Source organism: Myiozetetes cayanensis, unplaced genomic scaffold (genome assembly GCF_022539395.1).
Source record: "Myiozetetes cayanensis isolate MyiCay16 unplaced genomic scaffold, myiCay2020 scf9, whole genome shotgun sequence".
Classification (NCBI taxonomy): Eukaryota; Metazoa; Chordata; class Aves; order Passeriformes; family Tyrannidae; genus Myiozetetes; species Myiozetetes cayanensis.
Window position 1 is genome coordinate 2,214,715 of NW_026088185.1, and position 13,499 is coordinate 2,228,213.

Below are 13,499 nucleotides of genomic sequence, written 5' to 3' on the forward strand. Positions count from 1 at the left end.
TCCTTAACTCCAAGAGTTGTCTGTATTTTCTGTATTAGCAATGTAAGGGCTTTTTTTATGCCAGTCTAAAGCAGAAATTCCATCCTTTCTGGCCACAGTAAGAAGAAATTTATTTATTTATTTACTTTGTAGTGTTTTCACAGAAACACAGCATGCAGGTTTTGTTAGTCATTTAAGAAACAATAATAAAATTTTTAAAAATCCCAAATCCTTTTTTTATAAGCATTTTTGAAAAAGAGATTTTAATTTTTTTTTGGTAAATAAGTATAAACCTCTGTTCTGGAAATGGAGTTCAGATAGCTGGCTGAGTAAGGCATTTGGAGACAAATAGTGTCAAAACCTATTGCTTTGAACTGGGCCAGTTCAAAGGGAGACTTCTGTATTCCAGTTGCCTAAGTTTAAATGCAGGAGACTGAGTGAAAACCAACTCCTCAGTAGCTTGCTTGATTCTGCACATACCTGGGAACTATTTTAATGCAGTTTACACAGGGTGAGAGCAGATCCAGGCATTATCTTTGAGGGTACTGACTTCTGTGCAAGCAGTGGCATCTCTTTTGGGTTTTTGGGGGTTTATTTTGGTTTTTTTTTAAGTTCTTGGGTGGTCCTGCTTTCTGTGCTGCATCCGGTGCCAGGCATCCAGCAGGTTGTTGGTGCTTCACCGGCTTTCAACACCAGGGAGAGTCACTGCTGGGGATCCTGGGGGTAATTCTGAAATAAATCCACGCTCAAACTAAACCTGAATGTAGGATCAGGTGACTTTTCATACCACAGCGTGTCTGAATGAGACGGTTTTGAGTGTAAACAAACAGGGATTATCTGGTTTTAGGGTGAAAAGGTGGAAACAGGTGGTTTCAACCACTCCTTCACGAGTATCCCCAGCCTGTGCCTCCATCCACAGCCTTCCTGCTCACGTGCTCCTGCGTTCTGAAGCCTCTTCTATCTTGGCAAAAGAATTGTAAAAACCAAAATGCAAACCTATTCAGTGTTCTGTTCACTGAACAATGTGTCTTCAGTGCACTGCATGACTCAGAGGTCTCGTTGAAAAATAAATGTAGTCATGTAGATTTTTCCCAGCACTTGCACGCAGGGGACTGTGGCTGGGGCTGAATGGACAAGCTTGAGTCTGATATTTCTGTACCTCTGTGTTTGTCTCTGGAATTGTTTGTCTGGGTTTGCATTTTGGGCGCTCAGGGTGGTGTGGTTGGTACTGGGTAGCATTGCATTGGTGGTTTGTGGTGTTTTTTTTTGGGAGTGGGCTTCACTGTCAAGGCATCAAATACGTGGTCTTTCCAAAGTTTATAGATGAATACTGTTTTAAGGGAATTGCTTGTAATCTTTTTATTTTAATAAAGAGATTCCAAGTGATTAAGTGATTAGTAATTACTTAATAGTGCTCAGTGGTAAGGAGCTGTGGTTGTGATGGAAGAGCTTGAGGGAAACAACTGTTTGGTGTCAAGTGGAAGAACTTTGGTGTTTTCTCCTTGAAACTGGGTTTTGTTGAAACTCTTTGGTTAATTGAAACTTGGTTTTGTTGTGGGTTACTCTCACGGGGGTTTTGGAGGGGCCTGATACAAGTTTCATCTTAACTGTGTTCTTCCAGATTACTGTTATGTTGGTAATTAACTGCAAAATAGTATTTCTCAGCCTTTGATTATGGATATCACTGCATGGAATGATCTGGAAACACATCTGTTTTGTGCTGGAGCTGGTTCTCTTTTTCTCCCTCACGTGCTTTGTTCTTAAGCAACCAATTTAAAAACGATTTCTGCATTCAAGGCTTGATGTAATAAAGATGCATTTCACAAATAAGGTTTTAACAAACCTTACTTTATAGCAAATACTGCTGATTAGCCCCTGCCTTGGCAGCAGTGGGGGGAGCTGTGTGTTACATTCAGCCTCAAACAGGGTGCTGGTTGTGGTCTTGAGCATCTGAGACCACAGACACCAAACCTGGCTGTCCTTTGGCTCTTTCTGACCAGATAAATGAGGAAAAGGTGCAGTTGGCAGAAATCCCAGAATGGGTTGGATTGGAAGGGACCACAGTGGGTCATCTGGTCCAACCTCCCTGCTCAATGTTTTGTTGCCAACATTTTGTTCTTGCTGTTCAGGGAGAGCTCCAGTTCATGAGAAAATACACTTAATAGGTCATGTTGCAGCTAGAAATGAATTGTAAATAAGTTCAGTCACCACCAGGACCCACGCTGGGGCTTCCCAAGTGTGCAGGCACTGAACTGTTCTGGTCCTGATGGGGATTGATGTTTTTTTATTCCTGCCATGAGAGGATGTTTGTGTGCACCAGCTGGCTTGCTTTGCCTCCTGCTCCTGTGAATAATTCAGCTGGTTTCTTTTTTTTCCCAGTTGATCATTTTGTGGTTCAGCCAGGACCTCTGAATCACTTCATCTGTTTGTGACGTCGTCAGATGACTTACAGGCATCCCATATATCACTGAGGTCTGATTCTTTAGTAAAATTATATTCTCTTATGTTATTTTGTAGCTTTAACGTGAATATTGATAAGGATTTTTTAAAAGAAATATCCTAACATTTGATTTTAAAAAGTCAAAGTGTCTTCATTCAACATAAAATTTTGCCCAGTAGCCACCCCCCCCATATTCTCTCCCTCTGCCCCCAGTTATTTCAAGATTAACTTTAAATCATTCCTCTAAAAGCATGGTTTTACAATGCATTTGAGGGTGTGCTAATGATGTGTTAGGAAACCAAACAAACCTGAAACCCAGACCGAGAAATCCATTGAAAAAGTTCTGTGGTTTACAAATTAAAATAAATAAACACGGACTAGACCTTGCAGGTCACCTGCCTTCTCTTTCTAGGTTTTGAATGTACTCTGTGATTCTTGAGTGTTGTGCTGCAATTTGAGTTGAGTGTTTTGAGGTTTGCTGATGGGTTTTTAATGATTTTTGTGGCCTAATAAATGAGTTGGATCTCCCCACAGTCGTGGATTTCTGAATCAGGTGGCTTCAGTCTTTCAGTGGTGCATCGTGCCTAAATGGCATCTTTGTGGTTGCTGCCACAGTTTGAATATGAGCTTTTTGCAGCTAGTAAATACAAAATACTCAGTTGCCTCTAAAATGTCTGCAGTTGGTGGGGTAACTTCGTGGGTGTAAGTGGAGAGAGAGAAAAAAAAAATCAACATAAAAATAAAACTTCATACCAGTTCAATAGTCTGAAGAATATTCATTGTGTTAATTAATTAGTGTGTCTTAATGAGAGCGTAAAGGATGTGAAAGAAGAAAAATGGTTCTTTAGATGAAAGAGAGATTTACAAAAGTTAAACAACTTCAAACAACATTCAGTGGTGTGTGTATCCTCTATTATTTTTACACACGTGTTCCTCAAGGTGAGGGATGGCTTCATGATGTAAGGCATTTATTACCAAGTTAAATACAAATTTTGTTTTGTGATTGGTTGTTTTAACATATGTTAAAACATGTTTTCTATGTTTTTTACATAGAAAATTCTCCCTACCCAATATAAGTTTCTTCTCTTCACAGAATTACTGGAGAGGAATGTGTATTGTATTTGTTGATAAAATGTACTTTAGAAAGGTTTTTTTCTTCATGGTTCCCCCATTTCTGTGTCTGGTTGTTTCTAGATTTGCATCTTTGGGGTCAGTTTTCGTGAAGTCTTTTGGGTAACCACAGGATGACTCGGTTCAGACAGTTATTTCTGGCCTCATTCATTATAAAGGTTGGTTAGTACATGCCAGCCAGTTATTCTGCTTTGATATTGTGTCCTTGATGGATTTAGGAAGTGAGAAACAAAAACTCTGAGTATTTTCATTTCTCCAGTGCACTGAGATTTTGGTTATTTGGAAATAGCACTTCCATAAGGGTGTTTAAAGGGGAACACGTTGCTTGCACGCAGCATCCTTTCTAAAGCTTTTCATTTTGCTGTCTTATCAAAATGACTGTGTCAGAGAATAATTTCTGGCTTGAATTGTAAAAGATCCCATTCATTGATATGCCTGACCACTCCTGGTCTGTTTTTTTTTTTTCCCAACTTCTTTTGTTGGCTTTTGTGGAAGCGGACAGCACGTTCCCTGCGGGACCAGATGATTCCCATCGCTCCCTCCCCATGCACACAGCTTTCCTCGGCTTCTTGAGGGGGATGGTGGCACCAGTGATCTCCATAATGATGAGAAATGAGGGCTGTACCTGGTTTGATGGATGTTGTTCACCTGCAGGTGCACACGTAGCTGGCATCTGTCGCTCTGGGTCCGTGCTCTGCGGGGAGCCCTGACGGCAGAGAAGGGAGGTGGTCGAGTTGGAGCTCTTCCCGTGTCCCTGTGGATGGAGCTTAAAGATTTACTGCAGCAGTGCAACAACAATTCATTAACTGGGCTTAGCTGAACCTGGAAACTCTTCTGCTAAGGCTTCTTTTCTGATTCAGTTATTTAACCTTCTCTTACCCTGCCAAACACTGGCTCCTGACAGACGAAGCAAGTAAATGTTTTTAAAGGCCGGGCAGCTCCAGAGTTAAAAGGGACCAGCTCTCTCTTCTCCCGGTGTAAATGCACAGTTCACAAGTGTGCGTTGTACAGAACAACCTGGAATGATCTGCCCTTGCACATGCTGTCAGGACTAGCATGCTTCACTCACCTTGGCTTTCTTAGTTTGTAAATGTAAGTGGTGCCTTTGTCCTGCAACTGCTTTGAATCTTCGAGGTGAAAAGGTGATATGTAAACGTGTCAGGGTAGAATTTTCTAGTTCTAACATTTAGCATTATCAGACTAAATCTGTTGGTTTTGATAATGCATTATGTGATTTTTAGGCAGTTAGTGGTGTTGTAAAATAGATGGTCCCACTGTGTAACTGTGCACAAAGTGGAAGATGGAGTTTTCTACTGTTAACATATTGGTAAAATTCTTCCCCTCTCTGTCATTAACACAATTAACTAGTCAATATTTTTCTTGTTTCTAGAGCTTGATGTTTCAGTGGTTGTCATGTATGCACAGCTTTAATGAAACTCTACATTTAAGTAGTTGTGTATTTCCTTCCATGCTGTTGCTTTTACATGCAGGCGAGTTTTGGCACTTTGATAGCTTGAATTCTCTCAAAGGGATGAAAGTCCTGCTGCAAATTAAGAATTACCAATAACATAGATTTTCAGTGAAGTTGTGCTGAACTTCTAACGCTGCTTCAAAGGCATCCTGGTGATCTCAGCAGGTTTCAAATAGGACCTTTGAAATGGAATTTCTGGTAGGTTAGTCAAGCACATCGCCATATGGAGTGATCAGATGTCACTTATTTCTGTTTTGAACAGATTCCTGTAATATGAAAGATTACAATCAAGGTGTTTTCACACTTCACTTAGCTCATCATCTGCCAGCTAAATTAAGGTGTCAATTGACCTACCAGATGTAGTAGACACAGACCTATCAGGGCCTATATCTCGGGGAATGGCAGCAGCCATTGGTGCCTGGGGTATAGTTTGAAGGTCCAAAACCCTTTCTTTCATTGCAAATAAGAATTTCCATCTTCTAGTTCCTTTGTGATCTGTTGATCAGTTTGCCTGTTGCCTGATTTCTGCAAGTGAGTGTGGTGTCTGGGAGAGGAACGTGCTGCAGGTAACCACATCTTGAAATGGGCACTACTGGTAGGTTTGGGAGAGCTTTTGTGGTTCCTGGATTTGGGTGGTGATTAAAGCCTGAGGGTTAGTCAAAAGGATGGTGAACTGTCACTGTCAGAATCTTTCGATGGGACACCTGCATGTGCCCTGACTTGAAGCTCTCAGATGTGCATGTGGAGAAAATACATCCCAAACCACTTCCAGTCTTTCCAAATGTTTGCTGGGTGAAGGCTTTAAGCACATTTAAACAGTCAGTGTGGGCTGCATGATGATCTTTTGGGAAAGAGAACAAGAGAACTTCTCTGCCCAGAGAAGCTGTGGCTGCCCCATCCCTGGAAGTGTCCAAGGCCAGGTTGGACGGGGCTTGGAGCAGCCTGAGCTAGTGGAAGGTGTCCCTGCCCGTGGCAGGGGTTGGAACAAGATGAGCTTTAAGGTCCCTTCCAACCCAAACCCTTCTATGAGTCTGGGATCATTCTGTGGCAAGTCCACAAAACTTTCCGTGGGTGATAAAGTTTTGGTGCTGGTGATTTTTTTTAAGCCAATAACACCTCAGTCAGCTTTGTCAGCTCTGCCCTCTATTCCAGTGAGGACTGTGCCTCTTGCTTTCCTTCCTTCACTGGATATTGTGGCACTTCTCACCCCTGTGGCAAGTACTCATGCACACGAGATCATGCATAATCTTGTACTTCTGGGGTTAGTCCTGTCATCCACAAATTCAGCAATCCCAGAGAGAAGGATTAACAGGGCATTTGTTCTGCAGGGCTCTTGTTGTAGTGGGCTTGGCTGCACTGGGGCTTCCATTTGTGGCTACAAGTGTAGGCATGAATATGATCATCCTGCTGTATTTTGGCACCACACCTTATTCCTCCTCTCTTAGAGATCTTTTCCAAATTTTGTGTGTCTGTGACTGTGTACCAGGGACCTGTACTGGCTGCCGTGGTGGTGTGACAATTTACACACCTTTAAGTTCAAAGCTGAGTAACGAGGTGTCTGACATGGCTTGGGATGTGTCATATGAGACTGAAAATAGAGATCTGACCTAAAATAATGGCTGAGTATTCACTGCAGGGATTACATGTGGTTGATGCCCCTTAGTGAACAACTTCATTCTACTGCCGTGCTTTCTCCATTTTCAGTCTTCACACATTGATAACAATTAGCAAGGACTTTCTGAAACCTGCTCGACTGTAAGGTGCATCTTACCAAAAAGATAAACGTGTTTGTAGGAGTGTGGGTTTGTTTTCAGTCTCTGCTTACTGCAGTTCTCAGGGCTGGGTTCGAGGGAACAGCATCCTCGAGATTTCTGAAGCAGAGGTTGTTGTTTAGATGGTTTTGTTGTCCTTGTTACAGGTCAGGTGAAGTGATTTCTCGGTATTACAAAACTATTTACCAAGGTTGTTTAAGAGGTAGAATTAGCAGTGGTTCTTGCTGAATTGATTCTTCCAGAAACATGGAGGATGTATTTTAAGTATTTCCACAGGTGACATGTGAGTTATGTTCTAGACTGGCAACTTGCCTTCCTTTGCAAACCATCCCAGAGCCACCTCTGCATCCAGCAGCCAATGTTCGTGCCCTTGGCTTCGCGCTGAAGGAACTGGCAAAGGTTTCTGCAGTGATTTGTCAGGAGCTGATGGACCTGAGATTGTGACTGTGCTCACCAGTGGCCAGTTCTCAAAGGTTTCATCTTGCAGAGTTAATAACAGCTTACGTTCATCCACGGTGAATGCACAGTCAGCTCGTTTAGAAACGTCTCTGCTCTTGACCTCTGCAAATTGAGGGACGAGGAGCCACTTTCTTATCTGTAGCAAGTGCCAGGCTCTCACAGAGCCACCCTCAGCTCTGTTCAGTGAATTTGGCATTAAACTTCTGTCAGCTCTAGTGCTAACACTGTGGAATGGAACCACGCCTGGGTAGGTTCAGGGAAACTGCATAACAGATTCCTGTGAAGAGTGAAGGATACACTTTTTATGGATCATTTTAAGAAATGCCGACACTTTTTCATCTCTGTCTAATTTTCTTGGAGCCTCTGACATTTTTTATATATATAAATAAAAAAATATATAATAAAATATATACCTTTTTATATTTTATATGTATGTTTTGTAATACTTCAGATATTTCAGGCAGAGATCCATTCCAAGCAGAGATCTAACAGCTCAGGCTTCTGCAGGCTTCCCAGCTGCTGTGCTGAGGCTGTGGAACCTCAGACTGCTTTTGTGTGATGCAGTAACCCAGGAGAAAGTGAGGCTGAATGACAGCAGCTGTGGCCCTGGCAGTTACCAGATGTGGCCAGGCGGCTCTTTTGGGAAGATTTGAGGGCTCACAAAGAACCCCATGTGATGGGTTAATCCCCCCGAGGCTTTGGGGGTGTGGGGGGGGAGTTGTCAGTTGTCAGGAGGAGTCCACCCGCAGGCTTTGGAGAAAGGAACAAAGCCCAGCTTGGCTGGGCAGCTCAGCCCGACCTGCACAAGGCACAGAGACGCTTCTGACTTTGTCCCCTTCTTAACCTCGTTCGAGGAGAGTCCTTCAGAGTCAGCATTCCAGCAAAATCAAAGACTTTCCAAGTGCAGGGAGGTGGCAGAGGTTGAAGTGCTCTGGTTTAAAGGAGCCTCTTTTCAACCCTGCCTTTGGATCGGTGCTTCCCTGGCCTCCCTGTTCCACCGGGTGGTGCCTGGCAGGGGCTGAGCTACCCGGAGCGTGGGTTTAAAGGTGACATGAAGGGTTTATGGAGCTGTGAAAATCGCTGCCCTTGAGCTTACAGCATGGCCAGCTGGTGTAAGGTACAGTTTGGATCCTTAAAGAATTTGCTGAGCTTTATTTCTGGTGCTTCTCATCTGTTGGACTGGGTTTTTTTCCTCCACCACTGAAAATTATGCATCTCTTCTGATACCCTTTTTTTCTTTCTTCTTAAAAAGTGTAATTTGTCGTTTTGCTTGGGCATTTGTGGTGTTTTGTTTTGTTTTGATCTCATTCTCATTTCGATATAATTATGTATATATATTTCCTCTGCTAAAAAGTTTTCTGGTAATTTCTGTCTTGTGTCCAAATTTTATAGGAAATATTTACCCAGGTTTATGAGTAAAAACTGACTGATTGTAGTTTGAAGTACCTGCAATGATCGAAGCACTCCAGGATATGCCTTTGTTGTGTTTTTTTTTCTTTCTGTTTTGAACGGTGTCTTCCAGCTCCCATTGCTTGTTTTGGCACGCTGTCAATAGCTTGAAATGATGCATGTTCACTGGGATGGAGGTTGGGGTTTTACTGAATCCATATATATGTAACTAATGCCTTTTTTTTAAATTTTTTTGTGGGTTTTTTGCTTCATACATAGTTAGTTATACTCTTTCACTAATATGTTTCTGGAACAATGTGCTTGAAGCAAAGATCCAAATGTAGAACTTCTAAAACAGCATGAATTTATTTCTTCTTTTCTTTAGGAGACATCACTCAGAAAGGATATGAAAAGAAGAGGGCAAAGCTGTTAGCACGGTACATACCACTCATTCAAGGTGAGAAACTGCGTGGAAGTTGCTAAATCTGGGAAAATCTGTAATGGAAAAGCTCTCATTAAATACCCTGGATGAATTATAATAGTGTTTGATGTGGCATCTAACCAGCAGTTGGAAATGGCTGTTACAGAGAAGTGAAGAGCGAGGGAAAAGCCTGAAACTGTTTGTTTGTTTGTTTTTTTAAGTTTTATATGAAATGTTAAATGGTAACATTCTTGTCAGCAAACCTTAGTTTGGCAACTGCATCTGGGACTTTAAGACAACTTTAGAAATTAGTAAAGTTATTGCCCAAAAGGGAATTGGCTGCTTTCCTTAGATGGAAATGCTCAACAGTCATCACTGTCATGCTCTAATGTGCTTTTTTTTCACTCACCCTCTGCCTCACCCCATTTCCCCCTCTTTCCCTGTACCCACTCTTTATTTAAAAATACTGTTTTATTATAAACTATTCTGAAATTGGTTATTATCAGACTTGATCTTGGCCAAAACCTAAATGCCCCCCCCCTTTTTTTTTTTTTTTAATTTATTTTTGTACTAGGACACCGAAATCACTTGGGGTTAGAGCTGTTGTGCTTTGGGGTACTAAAATCCCCCAATTTTTCTGCAACTTGAGAGATTTTGGTTAAGATAAGGGAAAACAAGAAGAAAACCAGGTTGAGTGGAAGAAATAAAAATAGTAAATAACAAAAACAGTAAATAACAGTAAATAGTTACTGTTGAACAGTCAGAACATAATCTGGTGTGCCATCATGGGGGTTCTGAGCAAAGGTTTCTTTTTGTAGTTTTGGTTTTTATTTGGTTTGGTGGGGGCTTTTTTAAGAACAGGTGTAGGCTTTACCTTAGCATATTTATAATCTCTGTAGAATGCAGAACCAAAGTCTTCTCTGTAAAATGGCTCATTCCTTGGATAGAAGCAGTTTGGATTTTTTTGGGTCACTTTGACAGTCAGGAATAAGCTGAGGCCTCACCAGCCACAACTTCTCCTCCTTACACCAGTTCTCTGGAAAGAACTGTCTCAGTTTTTTGTTCAGAGTGCCCTGTCCTCCAGCTCAGCTTAGTTAAAGACTCTGAGACCAGGTGAAATATGGATTTTGACCCAGGATTTACCATTACAAGGAATATTCTGCCAATGCCCTCTACTAGAAAGCCTTTGTATTTCTGTCTCTAGCTTAATCTCATCACCTTTGATTTACTCTGCCTTCACTCCTTTCTATTCATGTGTTGTTTTTACTGGAGCTTGTCTTTCAAACTGGAGGTGTCCAGGAGGGTTTCATTCAGGAGGAGTGACTTCACATGCTCTGGGTTAACCCCCTGACATCCTGGGCACTGTTTGGAAGTAAGCATGTCCCGAGGAGCTGGCAGTGCAGATCCATGGTCTCCTGGTTTGTCTGTGATCTGATTTTAGGCTAAACCAAGAATCCTGGGTCCCTTTAGATTTCAAGCTGCTTAAAAATTTCTCCTTGTTCAGCCAGTTTTCTGTAATCACCTTCAAGAGTGGTTTAATAGGCAGCAAAAATCCTACTTGCTTGATACCATGTTTTCTAAGAAATACCAGATTACCTGATTCTTTTTTTTTTACCACTTCTACCTAGTTTAGCAATAAGCTGACAGGAATCTAGCTTTAATATGCTAAAAAAAATTATTAGGCTGTCTGTACCTGAGCACAAAGAATGATACTCTGTCAAAAAGACAAAATTTGCTTAAAACATGAAGCTAACTGCTTATTTCAATTTCCTGACATATGTTCCATTAACCCAGTTGTAGCTTGGAATTTGGTTAATTGACACAGCTTCGGCGCAGCTCAGATTAGAGCGTGGGAGTCCCAAGGGCTTTGAGCCTGCAGAAACATTTTTTTTTTTCATTAACAACTTGATTGCAGCGTTCCTGATAGGATTCATAAGATTCATTATCCATTAAGTTTTTGCAGACTGATGAGTTGTCAGCATTTTAGATTCGAGTTCTTAGCTCTGTGACGTGACTGTCTTCAGGACCACTAGCTCATGTCTTTCTACGGCTTTATGCCTTGGAAACACATTCATGCAGTTCTGCAAGTTTGGCTTTTCTGAAAGTTTTAGCTTTTACCCAGACAGTGGTAAATAACTCCACAGAAGGCTTGGTGAACAGAGAAGCACAGCAGTGGCTGCAAAGCGTGTTTTCAATGAACAGGAAAATTAAGCAGAACACGTCACCATTCAGGAGTTGCATCCCTTTAGGCTGTTTTGTGTTCTAAAACTCTAAACCTGCAGTGATGAAGAGCTAGTGCAAATGTTAAGATTTCTCTTAGGAACCACAAAACTGTGTAGTTACAGGGAAATATTGAGTTATCTTTCACTGATCCAACCAATGCACTGTGCAAAATTGAAACCAAGTGTTGAGCAATAGCAAGGCTTAAACAGTAATTAATTATTTTAATGAGGTAAGACTTAATAGTCCGTAATTGGCTTCCTCAGTCAACCTCTGTGTGCAAATTTCAGATAAAACTCTGAGGAAATAATTAATTATATCTGTAGGCAAGCTGGCATGCTGCATGGTGAACCTTCCCCAGGGATGGATGACATCAGACATGTGGCAGAGATGGATTTTGAATGTGGATGGAGCTGGGGTGTAAAAACCTTCAGAAACAACATGATAAAATCAGAAGCATTTGCAGTGAGTGTCCTGTCCTGATGGGCACCAACTCTTCCCTTCTTTCCTTGAGCCAAGGGTACCATATACTGGAGTATAGAGTATATTGTATATAGCAAATATACTGTGTATGTATGTGTATATATACTACATATATACCTACTTTATATAGTGTATATACTGTATATGTGCATACTATATATAATATATTCTATATATACTTAGTTGTCATCACTCTGTTGAATTTCAGGAACCTTTTGATAGTTCCTGGCAATGACAGGAGGTGGTTTAGAACAACCTCAGGGTCCTGGCCATGCCCCCTCCTGGCTACTGCAAAAATTACCCTGTCCTGGGCAGAACCAGGACATTAGAGCATTAAAAAATTCATCTTGGGGAGTGGAGTGTCATGTTTGATGTGAAATAAAGAGAATTTCTCCTCTGCACTCCAATAGGAACTGTTGGTAACTTGTAGACTTCTTCGTGGTGCTTGCCGTGCCTTTACCTGAACTCTGCTGATACTCCAGACCCCTGAAACCATTTCAAAGCTAATTTAACCGAAAGGAAAGATGAAGTACGAACTTCAGAGTTTAGGACAACAACCACGAAAGTAGTCTGCAGTTCCTTTTGTTAAATAGGAGTTACCCTGGAACAGTTCTCTGCTCCTTTGGTAATTTCCTGCTCACCTACCAACTGCTTCTTTAAAAAAAACCACAAGTATTTTTCTGGAGTTTTATAACTTGGCTGGTGTAGGTGTTTCTCATCTGTCTGTCTATCTATCTAATATATATAAAAATAGATTTGATATATCTTTATATATAAAAATATAAATAAAACAACTGCACTGTTACATACATATAATATTTATAATATATGCAGTTTTTGAACCAAAGCGCAGCTGCTGAAAGGGAAAGATGACTGCACTGTAAAGGAAAACCATACCTCCCTTGGCTGGAAGGGGAGACATTCAAAAGGATCTCTCTAAAGCAGAAGAGAGGCTGTTGTGTACTCTGTGAGCTGAAGCCAGTGGGGAGTGTCTGCCAGGAGAGTTCATTTTGCTTCCTTACACTTTCAGATGCTCTGTTGCTTACCATGCTGCTCCTTATTCTTCCCAAAGCTTATCACTTCCAATGAACTGGAAGTATTTTTTATTCCTCCACTTGTCTTGGGCACACAGTTTTTCCATCTCCTGGGTGTCAGTTCTCAGTCTTTTACCAGGGATGGTGATGTTACCGTGAAGGTGCCAGTCTTGGGCTTGCTTTCTAACAGAACTCTTGCCTTGTGATGGTCGTTTCCTGAGTATCCTGATTTCTTACTGATCTTTTTACAGTATTACTGGTAATTTTCAAGTTGCCTCTTCTGCTGGGTGAATGAGGTTGCAACTGCAGTCAGGGTCCTGGTGCTAATTTACAGAGCAGTCCCTGGGAATCACTTCTCTAGATTTAGTGAGTGCCAGGGAAACTCCTTGCTGAGTGACTTCCTTTCTCCTCTGGTGCCAGAGTGATTCCACGCTAACTAAAATTATTTTTTGTACTTTTCTCCTCTTTTCTTCCTTAGCCCTTCTGCTCTGGCAAATCGAAATGTTACTCTTTTCAAGTTTTCACTTTTAAGGAAAGTGGTGATGAAACCTCCTCTAGTTTTGTTTAAGGCTGGCATGTCCCATACTTCAATTTTTCTTACATTTTTTTATTATTTTATGTCTCTGAAAAGTGTTTCTGCTGCTACCAGGGATACATACCCTTTCTGAAAAGTAAAGACTCATTCTGCATCAGCCTGACT

The 13,499-nt window shown here is 41.3% G+C and overlaps 1 protein-coding gene across 6 annotated transcripts in view; it reads left to right on the forward strand.

The window, feature by feature from the left end:
* Positions 1-13,499, forward strand: part of DIP2A (disco interacting protein 2 homolog A) — a 77,227-nt gene that overhangs the window by 12,682 nt on the left and 51,046 nt on the right. For all 6 annotated transcript variants that reach the window (XR_007632002.1, XM_050339353.1, XM_050339354.1 and 3 more), the window contains exon 2: positions 9,027-9,098. Coding sequence is in view for 5 of the 6 variants with exons in the window: in XM_050339353.1 (XP_050195310.1) it covers positions 9,027-9,098 (72 nt within the window). In the remaining variant the exon portion in view is untranslated. The remainder of the gene's footprint in view (positions 1-9,026; positions 9,099-13,499) is intronic.